The sequence below is a fragment of the Hibiscus syriacus genome, unplaced genomic scaffold (genome assembly GCF_006381635.1).
Source record: "Hibiscus syriacus cultivar Baekdansim isolate YM2019G1 unplaced genomic scaffold, ASM638163v2 tig00110319_pilon, whole genome shotgun sequence".
Lineage (NCBI taxonomy): Eukaryota > Viridiplantae > Streptophyta > Magnoliopsida > Malvales > Malvaceae > Hibiscus > Hibiscus syriacus.
In genome coordinates, this window is record NW_024062678.1 from 880648 (window position 1) to 904625 (window position 23978).

Consider the following 23978-nt stretch of genomic DNA (forward strand, 5'->3'; position numbering starts at 1 on the left):
ACAAATATCACCCTAACAGAAATTAATTACCAAATTAGCCACATTCTGTAAATATTTACCAATCTAACAACCATATTTTACACAAATAGCACACAAACATAAATTAATTACTAATTTATCACCCAGACGATGCCCACTCTCGGGGGGTGGCGCGTGAACAGTGATACGGTGTCGGAAAATTCTCAGAAAAATTCCTAAAAATTATTTTAAGCGATTTTAAGGCACTTACAAAGCTCGGTTCATAATTTTGAACGGCGGAGAGCTCGATTACAAAACGTCAGAAACTTTGATGGTCTCACCCCTCCATGCGACAGTGACGACGGAGAAACGGAGAACACCGGTGGACTCGGAACGATACAAGGAACACGATGGTGCGGAAGGTGTCGTAAACGGATGACCGGATCGTCGTGAATCGACGAAAAACCAATTGAAATCGAGTTATTACTGACGATACTTCCGACTGAAATTAACGACGAACGGAGACGATTCACGACAAAAGGTTTGAAGGGTTTTGTTCCTTGGTTGACAACGAACACGATGGTGGTTTCAGCTCGTCGATCGGAAGTCGGACGACGAGTAGATCAGAGTTGAAAGAAGGGTTGTTGGAGAGGGAAAACTGAAAAATCTCTTCTGAACCTACGCACAAGGATTTATAATTCAATATATAAAAAAATAGTTAAATTATAGGTTTAGTCACTGAATTTTATGTTCTTCTTAAAACGGTCTATCAACTTTGAAATATTACAATTTAATCCACAATTTCTTTCAAAATACTAATTAAATCTACCAATTTATAATTTCTTAAATTTAACCCCTAAATTAGGGTGTTACACACATGTTTCATCGTAATTTCACATATGATGTACTTTTAAGTACTTTTAACATGCTTTATAAGCTTGCATCATATTATGTCGATTTACATGAGCATAAATCAGTAATCCCCATGTTCATACAACATTACATAACACAGTGAAACACAAAAATGACTTCGCACGTGTTTTCCATTTATTTTCCATACATTTCGATAGTTGAAGTTTTAAATATTAATCAAATATTGAGGGGAAAAATTTTATATCAAAAGAATAAGAATCTATTAAGTATTTAAATCTATAAATTGAGAGGGATAAAAGTCTTATTTGACTAATATTAAAAAAAGGCCTCAAATGTTGTTATACAAAAAAACATTAAGAGGGACAGTAACCCCTCCGAGCTACATAACTACTATGTAGCTTCGTCCGCTTTTACACTAACTTGACCCTCCATTTAATTCATGGGATCGTATTTTTAGTACAACAATATCATAACACTCACTAATGTTATTTAGGGACAGACGTAAGATTTTATATTAAAGGATATTATATAATGGTGTGAATTTATAAAATTTTAGGAGACAAAAATAAATTATCAATTACTAGTTTAATTAAGTAGTTTAATTCTTGGAAATATTGATAGGATTAAAGTGATTTTTTTTCAACGATGACGATTAACTAAGGTGATAGGGGTGGTCAACGTTTTATTCGGGATTAGTTTGACATAAATAGATATAAAAGATAAATTTGTTAAATTGAATGATATTTTACAATTTTTAGAGTATTAAATAGAAATGTGTTACTAGTTGGAGGACTATTATTGTAGTTTATGAAAGTAAAAGTCGGGCCGGGGGGGGGGGGAAGGGAAAGAACCCCCTCCGGCACTGTCTGTAATTTCATCGTGCTTCAATATTTCCTTTCTTCGTCTTTGATCCCTGTGGACTTGGTTCGCCCATTTTTCCTTCGTAATTTTCATGGGGGGTACCAAGAGAAAAAGAGGTCGAAAGCCCAAAAGCCCTGCCCCCTCGAATCCCCTGCAATCCTCTCCTTCCTCGGATGATGCCTTCTCCCTCACTAACATCGAAATCATCCCCTCCACCTCCTCCGCCCCTCCTCCAATCCTATCTCCTTCCCGCTGCTTTCCAAACGGCGGCGAATTTGGAGGAAACGAAGGAGGGGAGTTGGGCGGCGGGGCTTTGTCGGCAATGGATGCTGTGGTCAAGGTGTTCTGCGTTCACACGGAGCCCAATTTCTCGTTGCCTTGGCAGAGAAAAAGGCAGTATAGTTCTAGTAGCAGCGGGTTCTTGATCGGAGAGAGAAGAGTTTTGACAAATGCGCATTCTGTTGAACATTACACTCAGGTTAAAGTTAAGAAACGTGGGTCTGATACTAAGTACTTGGCTACTGTTCTTTCTATTGGAACCGAATGTGATATTGGTATGTTAACTTCTTTCATACGATTTTATTTCTAATGCATTCCTAATATGATCAATGCTTCTGTTCAACGTGTTATACTTTGAGCATAATAGGGAATTTTAGTTAATCACACAAATCATATGTTGAAAATGAATACCATGTTCATGATGTTATGATTACCTATTGCTAACTAGTATCTTTTACCTGGAGTTATCTTGTCATGCAAATTGTTAATTGCATCAAGCAGAGAGGGGTTGCAATGGTCTCTTTTGCTCATAGGGGTGAAGCTTGTACCATTGATTGTTTGTTAAGTAAGTTTCTTGTGGTGTAAGGATTCTCTCTCTCTCTCTCTCTCTACAATTTTTGAGAGAAGAGTGTCAGCATTCTGTGTTGGCAACATCATATGCAGGGTACGACTTAGAAAACTGACTTATGATGAGCACTTATTTAAATTATTTTGGAGGTTATGCTTGGTTAAGTAGCAAGAGGGTTGATGAAAAATTGGTATATAGCGCAAGATTAGGACAGGAAAACTCTAAGTTCTAACCATTCATAGTGTGAAGTCTGAACTGATGTTGAAGAGAGAAGTACTTAGACATCTGTCCGTATGATGTGAAAGTAAAAGACATTCTGGAGGATGCATTCGTGATTTCAGATGATAGCTTTCTTTTCTCTATTTGGTCGAATGCATGATTTGGTTTATGTGGTGAAGCAGCAATGCTTACAGTTGATGATGATGAGTTCTGGGAAGGTGTATCACCAGTGGAATTTGGAGAATTGCCTGCTCTTCAAGATGCTGTAACTGTTGTTGGTTACCCAATTGGGGGAGATACAATTTCTGTAACAAGTGGAGTTGTATCACGGATAGAAATCCTGTCTTATGTTCATGGGTCGACTGAGCTCCTAGGCTTGCAGGTTACAATACATATTACTTTTCTAGCATTTGTTTTATGTGATTGCAAACCTTAAAAGATTTGTTCTGTTATTATTCTGCACTATTCTTTGCAGATAGATGCTGCTATAAACTCTGGAAACTCTGGTGGGCCTGCCTTCAATGATAAAGGCAGTTGTGTGGGAATTGCATTTCAGTCTCTCAAACATGAAGATGCAGAAAATATAGGGTACGTGATACCAACGCCAGTTATCCAGCATTTTATCCAAGACTATGAGAAGAATGAAGCCTATACTGGTAATTTAGTTTGGGTCTTTCAAATAATAGTTTTATTAATGTACTGTTCTACTTTTTTATTGTGTGATGCAAGTACTATTTGCTTCACTTTGATTAAAGTTTCATCATCACTTATATCATGCCAGGATTCCCGATGTTGGGGTTTGAGTGGCAGAAAATGGAAAATCCTGATTTGCGTAAAGCAATGGGCATGAAACCTGATCAGAAAGGTGTTCGAATCAGAAGAGTTGATCCCACTGCTCCCGAATCTGGTGTTTTGAAGTCATCAGATATTGTGCTCAGCTTTGATGGGGTTGATATTGCCAATGATGGAACAGGTAAGTTGTTCTTTTTGTTTAGAATAATACATATACACACAGACTTGTACAATATTTAGCTTGAGAGAAATCAATTCTCGTATTCTCTACTTTTTCTGATTGGAATTATTATGCACGAACCTTTTATGTTGTCTATTATAAGAGCGAATCCTTGTCATGAGGACTAACTATTACTCTATTATAAGAGCAATTCCTTGTTATTATAAAAACTAACTAGTACTACTTGAACTAAACAAGTTCATGTATTTTACCTGGAAAATACCTTCAGTAAGTTTATTATTACTTCAAATATGTGTTTGTAGAGCTTTATATATTTCTAAGTTAACAATTCAAACCCAACAATAATAAGGGTGGCATTGAATGCTGAACTTTTATGAGGATGTGTTTAAGATGAATTCTCGGGTTAACCTGATCAAGAATTTACTAATATAAGAGCTTCTATCTTCACAAATGTGTACATGATCATACAAATTTAACTAAATCACCGAATGAAAGTTGTTAGGTATGCCAAAAGTGTTAATCCGTAGACCACTCTTCACTCTTGAACAAATAGTCAACATTCCCATTATTTTTATAATGAAAACTGACAAGTTCAACTGTTCAAGTATTCTTTTTTTCTCATTTGTTTAATCCTTGTACACGTTTTTTTACCCGACTTTGTACTTGTTCTCCATTCTTGATGTTTTCTCAGTTCCTTTTCGGCATGGAGAACGCATAGGTTTTAGTTACCTAGTGTCTCAAAAATATACCGGGGATAGTTCGGCTATTCAAGTTCTCCGTAATTCGGAGATTCTCAATTTCAATGTCAAACTTATAGCACACAGAAGGGTTGTTCCAGCACACAACAAGGGCATACCTCCTTCGTATTATATTATTGCAGGATTTGTGTTTACAACTGTATCTGTTCCATATTTACGTTCTGAGGTATGTTGTCTACTTCAAAATCTAGTGCCTCTGTCTGTCACAATAATAATAAAATAAAGCCTGTTAAGGCCTGTAGAATATCAGAAAGAGAATGTTTTCTCGTTTGTTTTATTTAGTGTAGAATACCATTTTCTTAATACTAGAAGATCAATTGTTACTTGCTACATCATCTTTTTCATATTTTTAGGATCTGGAACAGGGATTTATGTAATGGTGTACCGATACCATTTTCTTTTGCCACATTCCAACTGTATTAGGTTTCCAGTTATACATTTATTTTCAAATTATGCAATAAATGGATCAGAAGATGAATGGTATAGTTATGATATCAAGCACAATTTTATGTTGCTTATTAAGTTTTTTCCTTTTATAGTGACATTTTATGATTATTTAGATCATAAAAAATGTAGAACTTCAAATTTTCCTCAATTCCGTGACAACATTACCTGTCTATGATGTTTCCAAGTAATCTTAGCTGTATTTGCAAATTTTACCCAGTATGGGAAAGATTATGAATATGAAGCTCCAGTGAAGATTTTGGACAAACTCTTGCATTCAATGCCGCAGTCACCTGATGAGCAGCTTGTTGTAGTGTCTCAGGTTCTCTCATTTTTCTCCTGTTTGTGCGTGTGTGCATGCACATATGCATGCCTACTTATTACAGTGAACATATTCTGCTGATTTTGTTCTAACATATTTTTCTTCAATTTTTTTCAAGGTTCTTGTATCTGATATCAACATTGGATATGAGGACATTGTTAACACACAGGTTAGGATCATTAGTCATTGTCAACTACATTTGATTTAAGGAGTTTGGTTTTTTATCTATCATTTATGAATACATTGTTCTTTTCACCTGTACAGGTCCTTGCTCTTAATGGTAAGCCTGTGAAGAATTTAAGGATATTGGCAGAGATGGTAGAGAACTGCGATGAGGAATTTATGAAATTTGACTTAGAATATGAACAGGTTTTCTCTCTCTCTTTAGTATATTTTCCAGCGCATGCTTTTGTTGCAGTGCATTTATGTTTGTGGTTTTATGCAGATAGTTGTACTTAGAACAAAGATAGCTAAAGCAGCTACTCTAGATATTCTTGCAACGCACTGCATACCATCAGCAATGTCTGTTGATCTCAAGGCATGAAAACCAGGGACCTTTTCTAATCTTTTATTTCTATTTTTTTTCTGGTTTTCTTCCACTTTGTTACATTTTGCTGAATGGGGGGCTTCTTTAGCTAAGTATTCATAACATTTTTTTTTATCTCATTTGGCAGGGATTAAAAGTATTTTCCTTCTATTAATTTTGCAGAGAACTGATACCACCGAAATATGATACACTCAAAACCTGCAACGCCTGGATTTAGAAGTCGGATGCTGAACCAGTGGTTCCATTGGACCCTTAAGCCAGAGGACAATATTTGAGGTTTGTTTTCTGGCTGTACGTATGACAGTGAGCTAGTTAGTCTGATGATAAAGACTGGAGGTTTGAAGTCCAGAGTTTTTTTTGTTGTCGAATCAAGTAAGGTTCGAATTTGCCAGAGATTGCCATTGGCAGATTTCAAGTATTTAAGTTCAAAAGTTGACGCACACAAGGTGAACACCGAATATTTAGTTTAGTGAAAGATCTTAGATTCTTAGAAGTTCTTTGTCCAATCTTAAATTTGATGTCAAATTTTGTTAGATTTGTCGTCCGATGACAGTCCGTCAACCCCGGAAGTAAAGACTTGTATTATTATTATTATTCATAAAACATTTGAAGGCTTCGAGTAAGTTTTGATGCAGTTATAAAAGACTGATTTTAAGTCTATAGCTAATATCAGGTCCAATTTTTAAATTTTGAACAAATCTTACCTTCTTTCCTCTTTAAAAAAAAAGGCAAGAATTGAACAAAATACCATGAAAATGCAAAACTACCTAAGCTTGGACAAGTGATTAAATATTTTTTGATTTGGACTTAGAATTTACACAAACTGGAACTCTTATAAATAACGTAAACCAAAGTAATGGAAAACTGGTGATTGTGGGTAAAGTGATGAATTTGTGGAAAAAGATTAAATATGATTCAAAATAATGCTGAGCTAAAGGATGGCTGAAAGAGCTTCAAATAGAGAGTAAGAATGTCAAAGTGAACTCCGGAGAATTGCGTGGGGATATACGATTTAAGGAGGAGAAGAGGGAACTTGTCCTCTCTTTATCGATTGTTTGAGATCGAACGGTACAACAGTCAAGGAAAAAGTATCCACCAACATAATATCATCGGTCCTTATTTAATTAGAGAAGAGGGAACTTTTTCGGTGCGTTCTCATCAGCTCTACCCGGACTGCCACAACCTCCACAATTGTTGCTATGAGCTCTATCGATGCAACATGTACTAGTTGCGTCGAGTCAAATGTAAGGATTTATATACCAGTACTATCATACCTAACATATGTTGTCGAGTGTGATTGTTCTTCTACCACAACAATTTCAGTTACTGACCTCGTTTTCATCCATGTGAGTTTCGCCAATTTCATTCAGTGATAGGATTTTGATTAGATGCCTCTGCAATTATTATTCCTTACACGTCATCATCCATCACCATACACTCGTTAATGAATTAATATGTCCCATTAGTACATGTTGATATTGGACAAATCACCCGTGACGATGAAAATGACGCTCTCATTGGATATCGTTTATTACAAAGAATCTAACGTTTAACCCACGATCGATTTATACAGAGGTCATTCGTGAATGAGACGATTTATTTTTTGGTTTTATTGTAAATATCAATAATTCTAACGTAAAAGATTGTAAATACTTATTAAGATAAATTAATTTATTATCAATTATGTAAACATGAATTGTTTAAAATATCAATTTATTTAAGTGTGAATTATGTAAATATAAATTATTTAAACAAATTAAAATCGTAAAACATTACTTTGTTGAGTAAATAAAATAAGGGTAAATTACATAAATGATTTCCGACGATAGTGCGTTGTTTTGTTGAGTTCTTCGACTATTAAAAGTAACAAAATGATGCTCCGACTATTTGGTGTTGCTTTGTTGAGTCTATTGACTATTAAAAGTTACAAAACGATCACTTGACTATTCATATGTTCTAAACTTGTCATTTTTCGTTAAAAAATTGATGGTCGTCTGAGCTGGACGTTAACATGCTGACTAAAATAGGATAGTCGTTTGAGATTCTGAGATTATATTTTAGCATATCTTAGATTCCAGCTTAAAATGTTGTCAAATTTTTAATAGAAAAAAGACGAGTTTAGAACATATGATAGTCGAGTGATTATTTTGTAACTTTTAATAGTAAAAAAACTCAACAATTTAACGTCCTATAGTAAGATGATATTTTATAACTTTTAATAGTAAATGAATCAATAAAATAACACATTATAATGGGAGGATCATTTGTGCACTTTATTCATAAAATATTATGAAAATTTAATTAAATAGAATTTTATTATTATTTTCAATTGGAGACGCGTGTTATATTTCTCATGCAAGATAATTAAAGATCTGGTATATTTTGTCACGTAAGACAAAAGCACATTAAGTAAGAATGTATTTATTAAGATACGATCAATTAGACTCATATTTATTACGACGTTATCAATTGAACACATTTTATTTTACGTGATAAAATATATTTTTCGTTAAATAATTTACTTTGATAATAATCTTATAACTAATTCTAAAATAAATTTTTCCCAATAAATTAGCCAAAGGAAACCACGCATGGCAGGGAACAACATTCTAGTTTAGTTTTTACGCCAACAATTTAAGAGTTAATTAGGTCATATTTAATCAAAGTATGACTTTCATTATGAATTGATCTCTAAATTTTTAAATATTCCAATTTCATCTCTAAACTATAACTATTATTCAAATTAGTCCTTGAGCTTTTGAATATTTCAATTTCATCCCCAAACTATGAACATTTTAATTGGTCCCAAAACTTTTTGAACATTCTAAGTTCATCCCATACTATACTTATATGCTAATCACACCCCTTGTTAATAAAATCGTTAGTCAAGTTATATTATTATATGTTTGAGAAAACATAGTTTAGTTAAACTATGGTTGAAACTAATTACATATTTGTATGAATTTTGGAATGAATTTAGAATATTCAAAAGTTTGGGGAATAATTTAGTAAGAGGGTTACAGTGTAGGGATGAAATTAGAATATTTAAAAATTTACGGGAACAATTTAAAATAAAGGTTATAGCTTGAGGAAATATGATGCAATTAACTCACAATTTAATAAATAAAGCGCGAAAGCAGGCTTGCCACGAAATTAAGTTCCAATCCAACACGTGCATATGAAAACATGACAGTAACTACTCTTTTATTTCCTATAGAAATTATTTTTCTTTTCTTTTCTCCCGTTTTTTTCATTTTTTTTCCACATTTTCTGTTTGTTTCTCGGGAATCTCTATTTATAAAGATTATCGATTATCATTGAACCGAACCTTCTTCCTGATCATTTTTAATGAAAAAAAAAATTGGGGTAAAATTAACCTTTGCTAAAACGTAAGATACCCGGGTTTCATATTTTCGGTTTCCTTCTACGTTTATTCCTTCAAGTGATCGAAGAACATGATATCATATTGTTGGTCATTTGTTTTTTTTGGATACCCATTTGGCCGTAGATCTCAGATTAATTTCGTTCTTTTGGATTCCAAGTATAAAACGATTGAAAGATAATGAATTTGGTTGTATGTTTTCTTTCTAATGCCTCATTTCATCTCTTTCAAAGATAACGCCTTGTATTTGGTTTGTCAATGCATTAAGAAAGAACCATTGAGAAGGTGGTTTCATTTCAGATTTTCCTTTTTCTCTCTTTATAAAGGATGAGAGAGATTCCTATTTGTAGCGTTCCAATGCAAATCTGTGAAGTAAATGTCAGTGCTTAAAAATTTTTCAAGTGAAATTAAGCCATTTCTATCACTTTTATGTTCATAATTATTCATTGTTGGATTGTGTATGGTTTATGAATCAATTTCAGAATAATAGAGGAGTTGTGGTCTAATATGTTTTATGTTTGTAATCGTTTGGGTTAGTCTTAAGCAGCAGGCAATAGTTTGAAGTTTTTGCCTTTTTTTTTTCTCTATTATCTCAGTGCTAAATTTTTTGGTACTTTATGAACTATATATGCATCAGTGTTTCCATCTATGGAATGAATTATTAGGGGTTGAATTATAGGTTTGAATCTTCTATTTAGATCATTTCATTTTGGTTTTGTTTCGGAAGAATATGAGTTCCTAAGATCGGATCCTAGCGTCCGTCTAGTATGTGCATGAACAGATTCAGGGTCACATGTCAATCAAAGTAACTAAGGTGCTATGAAGTTGTGGTTCTAATTATGAACATTTACTAACAATTTTAGATTATGTTGGTTTTTAAATAACATGAAATGAGAAATTTCATATTTTAATGGTAACCTAGGTGGGAATTTTCTTGCTAAGAGAGTGTGCTAAGACAAATATTCATCCCCTGGGAATTTGAGATTAGTTTGATACGTTATCGCAGTCTTTTTCTTCCATTTGTTTATGTTCTTTAAAAATATGCCATATTACTTGGTCTTACTAACTTCCATAGTTCCATTCATTACTATTGAATGTTTGAATGGGTGTTGAACTTAAGGGCTTGCTCCCGAAGTTATTGCTTTTGATATTCGAAAGTAAAGCTTTTGATGTTCATGGCAAGCTTTTGAGATTTTATACTTATTTTTGAAGTCGAAGTAGGATTAAGAATAAACGAATTAAATTGGTCATATTCTAGAGGTTGAGATCCTGGATAATATAGAAATGGCCAAATCAACATATGCATGAACAAAGAAAATATCTGGACCATTTCCTTCTCTAATTTCTGTTTAAGGCTTTAGTAGGTCTTTGTAAGCATGGCTATTTAAGTGAAGGAAACAATGTACTTTTACTGATTTATGGAATCCTTCATTTATGTAGACTACATCAAACATCCGAACTCGCTATCCTACATTCAACTACTAAGAAAAGTTAACTTTGAAATGTAATCTGCACTAACAATGATGTGATCTATTTGTTTGGTTTTTCTCTACATATTTACACTTTCTCTATTATGTGCTTCAACATTCTCTATTGTTGCATTACATAAAATCCGAGGTTTGTTACAATTCAGTTGTTTCACTCATATCAAATGAGTTTGTCCTGAACAGTTTTATATATAAGAGATTCTAGAAAATAGAAGTGTTAAAGTCTGAATTTCATTTCTTAAATTTTATTTTGGAGAAAAAGCAAAAAATTAATTGTACGGTTGATGTTTTAGCAGGTACTTTGGAATTTAATTATATTGGATAAAATGTCTTCCCCAAACAAGAGGCGAAAAATGGATGTAATGAAGTTGTTTCTCTTGCATGTTCAAATCTCCTTGCTTAGCGTTGTCTTTGGTTTAAATGATTCAATCTCCTTATCTTTTCATGTTTTTGAGGACTGTCTGCAATTGTTTTGCATCAATGAGATAATGTGGTTTTGTCAAGGTGTTTTTGGGCACCATTCATTTTAATTACGTTAGGAGGAGCTAGGGGTTTTATCAAGGTGTCCCTGAGGAACCAAACCAGTTGACTTAATAAAATAAACAAGTGATTTGAGATGTTTCGAACCATATGGCTAACAGGGTAGTATCATGAATAGATGTTTAAAGCAAAGATGGTAAAATCAATTGAATTTTTGAAACATTTATTATCTGAAGAGTGGACTGTGTGTGGAATAGGTTAATAAATAGACTGGCAGCACAATTCAGTAATTGTTGTATATCCATTTTTACAGTCTTATGAACTCATTTTTTTTAAGTTGTGGGTCTGAGTTAAAGTCTTGTGGCAGTTGTAGAAACTATTAGAAGGAAGAGACAATATTGATTATGTTTGAAGATTATCATGAATAAGTTTGCAGACTACAGGATAACTGTGTATTAGTTCTGCACTTTTTATTTGAAGTTAAAAGCAACGAGTAGATAGATTGTTTGTTACCCCCTACTTTGGAGGGAGACTACAACTTTTACTCTGCAGTTAATCTGTAGATAGCTTTAATGTGGTTTTATCTGAAAATTTTAGGACACGAGATTCTCTGAGATGTGAGATTCCCTCATTTGAAGTGTGAAAGCTAAAGTAAAGTGATTATGAGGCAATTGTTATTATTCATTGAATACACATGTTATTCTACTGTACCGTGATCATTAATGAACAGAGAGATCTGTATCTGTTTTAGTTTTGTGAAAGCTTCGTTGAATGTGGCAATTGTTTCTGAAATTTTGGATTTTTAGTCTGAGTTGTAAATGAGTTTTCTCTCTCTTTGCTAATGTTCACATGATTTTATCCAGGATGATGAGTGACTATAATGTGGAAACAATAAATGGACTCAATGAATTCAACGTTGAATTTCATGGTCCCAAAGAAAGTATGTTCATACTAATCTATTCAATATAGGTTCTCCAATTATGTATTTGATTTGATCCGTTTTGACAATATTTGAATGTTCATGTAGTTACTGCCTGGCAGCGCCAGTCTCCCAGTAGTCAATTGACTCCTGTAGCCTGTAGGGACTATTCCATAGCGTTATGCATGCTTATCAATTTGGAATGAATTTGATTTTGAAAACATTGCTGTACTTGGAGAGTTTTCTTTTGTCTTCTTTTATCGTCAGGTCTAACTTGTAACCATTGTTTCCTTTCAAGCCTATGTTATGTGTTCAATTTTTTAAAAGTTATTCCATGTTTATGGAGGGTCCTTGAAAAACTGTATCCCCGTATTCGTGTCTAGATATGCATGTGTCGGGGGTGTCATTTAAGAAAAGAGAAAATAACCTCAGTGACCAAAAATGCCTTATAATATACGATTTTAACCAACTTCTTTTGGATTTGCCAAAATGATCAACTAAATCGCAATGCGATCGACAATTCGCAACGACTGGTGGTATTGCATTTGTTTCTTAAGAATTTTTTCTAAAAATATAGTATTCGCACGGACACGACCACGAGACGAGACGAGACGGACGGCGGCGGTGGCGCGCGATAGTCCCCCTTGTTCTCTATCACTCAACAAGGAAGTGGGAAAGCCAAGCCTTAAATACCATTCCCAATAGTGTTTCCAATACTATGTGGGATTGAGCATTACCAACACTTGTTTCCAATACTATGTGATTATTCAGGAAACAATTAACAATCATGCACCTTAAAACAACTGAATCAGCAACCAATTGCATTAGTATTATACGATTAAATATGTCATAATTAAAAGTCAATCTACAATCAATCGCGATTATTGCAATTTTAAGCAAAACGTTCAAAAAAAATTACATCACTCGCGAGAATAAAAAAAATTGTTATCGTGAAATTACAATCAATTGAAAATAAATTAGAATTGCATGAAAACTAAACGAACCACAAATACTTTTCATACAAATACTAAAGTCATTAACTATAATTCACAAATAATATCACTATTTAAGGCTCAATCCCACATAGTATTGGGAACAAGTGTTGGTAATGCTCAATCCCACATAGTATTGGAAACACTATTGGGAATGATATATTTAAGGCTTGGCTTTCTCACTTCCTTGTTGAGTGATAGAGAACAAGGGGGACTCTCGCGCGCCGCCGCCGTCCGTCTTGTCTCGTGGTCGTGGTCGTGGTAATACGTGTCTTCGACACGTCCGCGCGAATACTATCCTTTTAGAGAAAATTCTTAAGAAACAAATGCAATACCACCAATCGTTGCGATTTTGGACTATCGCAACGCGAACTTGGAATAAATCGCAACGAATTTGGAATAAATCGCAACGCGAACTTCGACTATCGCAACGAATTTGGAAAATCGCATTGCGATAGTCGAAGTTCGCGTTGCGAATCTGGAAACTGATTTGCGATACCGGAGATCGCGTTGCGAATTATCGATCGCATTGCGATTTAGTTGGTCATTTTGGCAAATCAAAAAAAAATTGGTTAAAATCGTATATTATAAGGCATTTTTTGTCACTGAGGTTATTTTCTCTTTAACAAAATGAGAAGTTTGAGCAATACAGTTTGTGGAAGTTCTCGTTTCTTTCTTTAATATCCTTAACCTCTTCAACTGCAATGCTTATAGGTGTGTATGAAGGTGGAGTTTGGAAAATCCGGGTTGAGCTTCCAGATGCTTATTCGTACAAGTCTCCTTCTATTAGATTCGTGAATAAGATATTCCACCCAAATGTCAATTAAAAGTGAGAAATTTTTAATTTCTAACTTGATTCTTATTCCTTAAAAAAATAATAATAACTTGATTCTTACAGACTGCGATTTTTCACCCAAATGGTGGTGAAACTATTTATCACCCTCATGTATATTGATTTTTAATAGACAACAATTCTGGTAATGATTTGTCTTTCTGATTTCTCCATGATAGTTCAAAGTTCTTTACAGAACTAGTATTTTTCTAAATTGGTTTAATTCCAGGTTCGGTTCTTTATGCTTGGATGTTATTAACCAATCCTGGAGTCCAATGTTTGGTAAGCATCGGTTACTTCTATGAGTTACTAGTAAGCGACACTGCGCATTATTCATCTTCTTGATTGATGAATGCCCTCTCTGTGTTGTTTTCCTGTTCTTGCAGATCTTTCGAACATCTTCGACGTTTTTCTTCCACAGCTCTTGCTATATCCAAACCCTTCAGACCCCCTAAACAGGGACGCTGCATCATTGATGATGAAGGATCGGAAACAATATGATCAAAAAGTAAAAGGTAAATATGGTGGTACTGTATGGTTATGCTTCCTTAGCATAACACATTTGTCCCGAAAGAGAGAGTCGATGAGGAGACGGTTGACGATGAAGATGTGACCGATGAAGAAACCGGGTCTAGCGATGATGAAATCGCTGGACATGTTGATCCATATGGAGGTCATGGTTTCTATAAACTGCTTTCCTCAGCATAGAAAATTAGAAGTGATTAGGTGAAGTTTCAGAATACTAGGGCCTCCAAGGATAATGGACATAACAGCAACTGATACATTACATTACATCACGTAATTATTTATCATTTTTTTTATATAAATTGGGATGAATATAGTTTGTATTTTAATTTCCCAGTAGATGACGTACCTAAGAACAAAGGATTTCATTTAACCTTGTGTTGGAATCTTAAATATGGAGTGGATAGAAGATCCCATTGGTAATTCTGGGATAAATTACATATTTAGTCATCTAATTATTAGTATGGTTTCGTTTTGTTCATTTAATGTTTTTTTCAAAATCATATCTAGCATTATATTTTGATTTTATTTTGGTTACATATCGTTACAAAATTGACTATGTTGTTGATGTGGTATTTTCTCTAATTTTGTCAATAATGATATGATATTATCTAATGGTGTCATTGGTGACTAAAATGAAATAAAAAAAAACTAGGTAAGATTTTGAAAGAAAAAAATTATTGAGTGACCAAAACGGAATTGCATGAACAGTTTGATGACTAAATATGTAGTTTAGCCTTAATTCTTTTGTAGAACCAGAAGACTGTGCTAGCGTGACGTCAACTGATAAAGACATTTACTATTTCACTTCGCCGGCCGCCGGCTGTTAAAACGCCACTTCGGTCGTTTGGTTACCACTCATTATTCACCCTTTCTTCCGTAACATAACAAACCATTTTCGGCCAGTTGGCAACCAAATGTGGTCAATGCGACAGTTCCCTCCTTGTTCTTTTCTGTTTGTCCTACCAACATTTCCTGATGAAGCATACCCCTTTTTTTCTCCTTATTAAACAGATCAAGGTCATCCTCTTCACTTTTGTTAACCCATTTCTTGTTCATCAAGAATGAATCGTGTTTTGATTTGAATATTACCCATTTTCTTCTTCTTCTCCCTCTTCCATGTCTCCGTTTCAGAAGACGAACAAGTGAAGCGATCACATGTGGGATTCATGGACAGACTTGTTGCTGGAAATGTGGAAAGAGATCAAAGTTGGGGTTGGAACATGACTTCAGACCCCTGCAAAGACAAATGGCTTGGTGTGTCCTGTGATTCGCAGTCGAAATTAGTCAAGAAAGTAGTTCTCAAACAGCTAAATCTCACCGGTGTTCTTGATATTGGTTGTCTGCAGGCCGAGTTCCCTCTCCGTGCTTAGCTTAAATGAAAAACAATATTGTCGGATCGATATCAGAAGAGATGGGATATTGCAGACATTTGACACGTCTTTATTTAAGTGGTAACCAAATATCCGGTCACCTTCCTGATTCTCTGAAACAATTGGGTGACTTAAAGAGGTTCGATATATCCGACAATAACTTGTCCAGTAAGGTACCTGATATCTCAGGAATTTCCGGGCTAATTACTTTCCTTGCTCAGAACAATGAACTTAGTGGGGAGGTACCAAATCTTGACTTCTCCAATCTGCTTCAGTTCAACATCTCTAACAACAACTTCAGTGGTCCGATTCCTGATGTCAAAGGGAGGTTCTCCGCTGATAGTTTTTCAGGTAATCCTGGACTTTGTGGAGAAGTAGTCTCAAGGCCATGTCCTCCATCAACACGGAAATCCGGAGATTCATCGACCAAACAATTTGCTATCTACTCTGGTTATGCAGCTCTCGGCCTTGTTGCCGTGTTATTCATTGCCTTTAAATTAGTCGGTAAAATGAAGCTGAAGCAAGACACAATAGCAGTGGAAGCAAACACTAGCAAGCACAACAACAAGACCAGTAGCACTTCCAATAAGTCAATGATAACCGAGAATAAATCAGAGTATTCAATAAGTTCTTTCGACAGCAGAGCAGTCTTATCATCACTAGTAGTGCTTACAAGTCCAACGGTTCAAGGTTTGAGATTCGATGACCTGCTTCGAGCACCGGCCGAATTGCTTGGAAAGGGAAAACACGGAAGCCTTTACAAGGTAATGCTCGATAATGGGGCGACAACGTTGGCAATGAAGAGGATAAGGGAGTGGAGCATTACGAGTGAAGAGTTGAAGAGGAGAATGCGGAGGCTGGACCAGGCGAGGCATCCAAATTTATTGGCACCGGTTGCATTTTATAGTTCCAAGCAAGATAATCTCTTGGTTTATGAATATCAACCCAATGGCAGCCTTTTCAGGCTACTCCATGGTAACTTCACTCTCAACAATTTGATTTATAACTTGAAATTTAGATGGATTAGATTGTATCAATTCAAGTTCTAAATTTTTAAAAATATATACGTGATTTTCGATTGAGGACCGGAAAGTGGGCAGGCATTTGAGTGGGAAAGCAGATTGAATATTGCAGCCATAGTTGCAGAGGAATTGGCATTTATGCATGAGGAGCTTGGTGAAGATGGAATCGCTCATGGTAACCTCAAATCCACAAATATATTGTTCAATCAAAACATGGATCCCAGCATCAGTGAATATGGCTTAATGGAGTTCCAACACCAATCATTCGATCTTCAATCCGACAACTTCGGCAAGGACTCCTATGGAAGCTTTAAAGCTGACATCTATGGTTTTGGGGTGATTCTTCTTAAACTTCTCACATGGAAGCCAGTCCAGGCTAACGGGATCGACTTGGCTCGATGGGTACACTCAGTAGTTACGGAGGAGTGGACCGTCGAAGTATTCGATAAGGCCTTGATCTCACAGGATGCAAGTGAAGAGAGGATGTTGAACCTCTTGCAGATAGCTCTCAAGTGCATAAACCCGAACCCGTACGAAAGGCCTAACTTGAATCAAGTTGTACTAATGATCAATAGGCTAAAAGATGAAGAAGATAGATCAAGCTTCGATCCATGAACAAAATAGAATCAAGCTTACTGAGTCAAACAATTATTTACTTCAAAATCTGTCATGGCATGAAATTGAATCAACATTTATTAATATACCCTACAAAAATTCAAACATGTAGTTGTTTATACACAAAGTAAATGATGCCCTCATGTAACCCCTCAGACCGATGCAGGTAACACGATCCGATCTGGAGTGCCACATTAGGGCCACCAGAGTGACCTACTGTAAAAATAGCAGAAAATTTAAAACTTTTATTAAAACATGTAACTTATAAAATCTTTAAATCGGTATACAAAATTAAAACAAATTTTTATACTCATATAGAAAACAAAATACAATTACATGCCCCCTAATCACATGTATCGTACTCTGTAAACAGCACCGGAAGAACTCCCTTACTAAAGTCGATAGCTGCACTGGTACAATTCTTTTAGCCTGAAAAGATGAGTAACAGAGTGAGCTTTGGAAAGCTCAGTAGTACAGAACTACCAGATGATGCTGAAGAACGTACAGATGCAGATAAACATATATTTTCTTATTGGTTCTGAACATCTATGGATTTTTATGCAGAGCGGAGATCCTACTGATATTTGAGATAGTAACGGGTAATCTAGTGTGTTCCCTTAAAACTAGTAAAAAAATACAGATTCTTTTAAAACACACACACACACACACACACACACACATATATATATATATATATATATATATATATAATATATATATACCCCCATCCGTCACGAACAAAATGTGTAGGTTTCTCAGAACCATACAACCCCGCCACGTCCAGTAAGACCCTGAGCGCAAAGCCGAGGAACCTGCAAGTATTCTTCCTCCAACAATACCCCTACTAATACATGTTCCGTCCGTAAACGGATATATCAAAAATCAAAACATATTTCAGGTCAAGTATCATATCAGAATTCAGGTCATGTATCAGATCAGAATCCATGTCAATATCAGATCAGAATCCAGGTCAGGTATCATAACAGAATTCAAATCGGAAATCAGATAAAATATTCAAGTGATTAGGGAACACACTAGAGTTTACGAATATTATTTAGAGGTACTGGATAATCTTATCAGGCAGAGAAACACAGATCTTCAGTATGTCGATAGAATGTTGGAATTTAGAATCACTATTGGAAGAGATCAATAACTGATGGAATCATCAGTTATTCAGAATATGAATTATCAGGATCATATCTTATTCGGGCATTTTTCAGAAGTTGTACGTAATCAGAAGGGTATTCAGAATCCTTTACAACTATGTCGATTGATCGAATAATCGAACAACTTGAGACGAATAGCTCTCAGAACAAATGTTTGTCGACTGGTCAATTCATTGTCTTTCTAGGGTATTTACTCATTAATACCACAAATTATTGTCCATAGATCATCTTTGGAATCATCATTGAATAGATCTTAAGGAAACTAACAGATATTCCAATGCTCTTTATCTCATTGTCCATAGTCAAGTCTATTCCAGTTACTTCGGGGTTTTCCAGAGTAATTAGTACGTTTCTAAATTTTAGATACATATTGTACTTTCGTTCAATTCAATTTGATCTTCGTGGTTGATTTCTCTGACAAATATTCATTTCTTAGTACCAGATGTGATCTAGAGTTGAGTTGAATACTTCCAAAATTATCATCAATCCAAACTTGAAAATTTAAAACTTTATTTAAATCAAAATCAAGACTTTATCAGAGTGCTCGTACTTAATGACTTATTACATGCCAACACTTTATACATAACCAAATACATACTTTGTCAAATATTTCTGATCTGATCTTTTGGTAAGGAAAACTGACCTGTCTTGCTCCGCATCACTCCTTACTCTTCTCGAAACCTACGTGTGAAACAATCACACGCTAAGTCGAAGACTTAGTGAGGCATAACAACTTATAATGCACTTTAAAACATATATTGATACATGCATATTCTGTTCTATCATGTTATAGCAATTCCATGCATTTTTCATATCGTATAAAATCATATCAGATTAATTGCAGTAAATACATACATACCCATAATTCATCATTAACAGTTTATCATATAATCACATACTTTTTCAATCAAACACTATACACACAACATCATCATTTCTATAGCATTTATCATACCACTAACTTATATTTGTTCATATCTCTGGATTAGCCCATGTACATATGTGAGAACTATCGATATGTGAGTCTATAGAGGTTGTGCACTATGCTGTCACCACAGCTCGTATAAATGCACCGAAGTGCCCCGTAGAATTGCACCGTAGTGCCATATAATGATGTCCATAAGGACCACGTAGAATTCTTTAAGAATCATATACATATGCTAGGGATCAAGTATGTGTCTTTCCAGACTTCACACATGTTCCAAAGAATATACATATGTCCCGAAGAACCGCGTAGAATTGCACCGTAGTGCCATAATAATGTCCATAAGGACCACATAGAATTCTTTAAGAATCATATACATATGCTAGGGATCAAGTATGTTCCAGACTTCACACATGTTCCAATGAATATACATATGTCTCGAAGACCGCGTAGACCCTCGACTCTTGGCATGCCAACTATACCCCTAGCTCTCATGACACATAACATGGGCGTTATCATTTATTTCATTTCAAATATTCACATAACTTGTAATTCACTTTCACATATCACTTATCCCATAGCTTATTTTCATATTATCACATAGTCACGTAGTTCACTTATACGTAGATCATCTCCATATAATTCACATGTCACATATCTCATGTTCTTGTATTCATATAACATATAATCAAATAGATTACTTTCACATCACATAATTCATAGTTATGATTTCCTATAGTTACCTAATTATAAAGCTAATTCACCTATACATGTTTTCATATAATATCTATCATTTCTCACCCAACCACATTTATTCATGTACACATACTCATCATATCTTGTTCACATATGATCATATACTTCATATAACAGATAGGAACACTTTCACGTAGCTTATAATCATAGGTTTTGTCTCATAACATATACTTGTTTTCACATATATATTTCATATCAATTCTTATACCATCACATAAATTCCTTTAACATACATAACATATCATGTAACATTATAATAGAAATATCTATAAGTCATATCACTTAGAGCACATATACTTATAGTCACATTGCTTATATCTTAATCTTATGCCTTCTCTTAGACATATATATATATATATATTCACATGTTCGGTAATCCACCATTTCATCACATAATTGTGTATTCATATAACTCATTTCATTTCATTTCATATCTATCTATATATATATATATATATCCTCAAGATTATCCTAATATAAATCATATAGCACTCTTATATTTCGTATTCATATTCATCTAGGGCAGACTTATAAACATATCTCACTTGTATTATTTCTCTATATATGATCTAATCTGTTTACTTAATTCAATTTCATATAACTCCTATAATCTTCTCATATAACTTCATATAATTTTCTATCATACAACCCATGTGTTATAGTTTTATTTAAACATATGAATCATTCCCCTCTAGCTTATCTTATATGTTCATCTTATCATTTATGTTTAAATCTCCTAGTTAGTGTACTATTCTCACTTCATCCTATAGATCAATATTATCCATCTTATTTCACTTATCATATAGTAATAATTATATTTTACTATGATCACATAGTTTATATCTCATATAATTCACAACCTTTCTTATGTAATTACTTATACTTTATCATCTAACACATAAAAGAACAAATCAATCCATATACTCAAGCATACATACATGCATATTCAACTCATGCCTTTAATCATGCATTCATGTGTAACACTTCAGGAAATAGACTCATCGCAAGTCTTATTCCCATTGCACATCATATACTATTGAATATGCACTCACCTGGCCTCACTAGTCAATTCCAATCTCTTATCTTTCCCTTGATCGATCTTACTTGCCAAACGTTCCAGAATTTCTTTATGCGTAGAATCTACATAGATGTACATTTCGAGGTAATCATTAGATACCTACACCTTTTAATTAGATACTAGCAACTTAAACGAACTTATTAAACCAATATTCCCATTTTTCCTTTAGGGGGAATCGGTTCCCTACTATGGGGTATCGATTCCCTCAAGACATTCTGGAATTCTGTCGTTTGAAGGGGTATCGGTTCCCCTTGAATGGGTACCGATTCCCCTTGCCCAGAAATCATATTTCAGCCCGAAAATTACTTCATTTTCTCTCAACCACTTCATATATCATCCCCTTTTTCATTCTTAACTCTAGTACACTACTTAAACCAATTTATATTCATTTATTTCATCTTAAACCTCAAAATCCTATATTCCATATGAGATTCAAAAATCATACCAAATTTCAATGTGTTCTAATTCCAATTCTAACACTTCATACTTCTTAATTAGATTGATGACAAGTCAAATTCATCCATAAAACTTCAACAACCACCATATCAAAATTTCATCTTAAAACTCATATTGCAAATTCCTTCATAATTCCTTTATCTTATTGTTTAAATCCCATATAAGCTTTCCTTAAGCTTATTTAATACCCAAAGAATCAAAACTAAGCTTAAAACTCCAGAATTAACCAACTAAATTTAAACTTACCTTTATGAAGTAACCAACGGGAAGAAGAAGGAAGAGAATGTAGCTTTCCAATACTTCCTTACCCATCAGCTTATCTCTTTAAATAAGAGATAATTATCTTTTACATAAAAAGACCATAATACCCTTTCAATTCTTCCATAATTACCATTTAATCCACTATCAAATTATTACACTTTAAATCCCTAAACTTTTCAATTTAATCACTAACCCGGTATTGAGGATGTTACAAATCTCCCCTCCTTTTAAGAAAATTCGTCCGCGAATTTTCACTGAACATCTTAGTAAGAACATATCTTCTATTCTTATGTTGCTTCCCTGACTTATTCTTTCTTGTCATCATCAGAAACTTACTTTTTAATCCTTTAGTTTTCCCGATCTTTCGTTTATATATTCCTCTTCTATTGCTTATCATATCAACAATAACCAGTAATACCAATCCATTGTTGTCTTTTCTCTCATTCGATTATGCATCTTTCCTTTGACCTTTCTAAAATTCAATATAATGTCACTCATTATGTTGACAGTAACATCCATCTTTATATCACAAATCCATCTATTTCTTCATAACTTCCTAATTACCTTATAACCATACCAAACTTGTATTTCGTCCTCATTTGACCAAACACAACTTTAAATCTTCTTCAATGTGATTAAACATACTTTAAAGAGTCAAACAATATTTTCACATCACCTTGCACATTGTCTTATTTCTATATCAAAATTGTCCTCTGTACTTCCATATTTATTGTATCTGATTCTTTTAAATCAATCCCTTTCCTTTCTTTATTCCTTCCTCCTTATACATAAATCATATATTTCCTTCATATTCACATACCTTGTCTTATCACTTATACTCATCTTTATGTACCAATCTTCATTGCATCCTCATTACTCTGATAACCCATTTCTTATACATAACTTCATTCTTTATCATTCTTATACTTGTATTTTTCTTTCTGAAGGTTCCATGCAAATACTTATCTCAGTTTCTACATCATAGCTATCTGTTCAGAATATACAACCATATTCAAATTCACATCATAATCAATTAACTCAACTTTATATTTTCCTTCAATCTTATAACTCTATCACTTTTACTCTGACAGCTAGTCAATAATATGTTCAATCTAGGGTACAAACCCTAATCAACCAAACACAACATCCTTTCAAATCGAAATTATCTTAAAAATTCACTTACTCAACTTATCAATTTCACCTCTATTCTCATATATCCTGAAATTTCTTTTGCTCAAACTCAACATTCTGACTTCCTGTGTCTTATAATCTGATCATCGATATACATATTCTCAAACTCTTCTTATCAATCCTCAGCTTTATTTAAATATACAAATTCTTACTTCCTTTTCCTTTACTATACCACATTACTATGATCCAAATATGCAACTATATCCAGATCCATTGCAGATCTGGTTATCATATCCTGACAATATCTTATAATCTTATAATTCCAGTACATTTTTATCACATACTCTAGTTAGCCAATGCTAACTCTTTCCATCTTAACTGTAAACCCTTATCATAAACATACTCTTGTTTATGCGCAATATTATCACTTCGTTTCAAACTCCTAAGCTCTGACTTATACATCTTATAAGCTTGTCACTGATGCACTTATCCTTGAGTTCTTCTATACGTAATCATCACGTCATTAGATCTTTTTAACATTCTTATGGTGACACCCGTTCACCATCTTCTATCTTATTCACATAATAGCAAAACTACTCTACATCGTTTTTCCGATTCCAAACGATGAAAATTTTCTATCATTATTCAGATATGATTTCAGCTTTCTGAAATCAACTTTTGATCTTACTAGGCATTTCCTGAGGTGTCCGCTCTTCATCCTGCCTGGCCAGGGCAAGTGAATAGCTATCACAATCAGGAATCACCTTTCACTTACT

The 23978-nt window shown here is 34.2% G+C and overlaps 1 protein-coding gene, 1 long non-coding RNA gene and 1 pseudogene across 3 annotated transcripts; all 3 read left to right on the top strand.

Annotated features, from left to right (window-relative positions):
* Window positions 1–1768: 1768 nt before the first annotated feature.
* LOC120117293 (protease Do-like 9) lies at window positions 1769–6337 on the top strand. The gene is made up of 10 exons (XM_039137584.1): window positions 1769–2246; window positions 2941–3140; window positions 3234–3414; window positions 3540–3731; window positions 4423–4655; window positions 5154–5255; window positions 5374–5424; window positions 5520–5624; window positions 5701–5793; window positions 5965–6337. Exons 1-10 carry the CDS (start codon window positions 1784–1786, stop codon window positions 5986–5988), a joined length of 1644 nt encoding a protein of 547 aa, XP_038993515.1. The 5' UTR covers window positions 1769–1783; the 3' UTR covers window positions 5989–6337.
* A 2723-nt stretch (window positions 6338–9060) lies between these two features.
* LOC120117295 lies at window positions 9061–12067 on the top strand. 2 transcript variants are annotated; one of them, XR_005515613.1, is made up of 4 exons: window positions 9061–9191; window positions 10968–11041; window positions 11127–11175; window positions 11234–11270. It is a non-coding gene; the product is annotated as an uncharacterized LOC120117295 (long non-coding RNA). The 2 variants fall into 2 exon arrangements; XR_005515612.1 differs by lacking the exons at window positions 11127–11175; window positions 11234–11270 and adding an exon at window positions 12015–12067.
* A 3416-nt stretch (window positions 12068–15483) lies between these two features.
* LOC120117294 lies at window positions 15484–17429 on the top strand (annotated as a pseudogene).
* Window positions 17430–23978: the final 6549 nt, after the last annotated feature.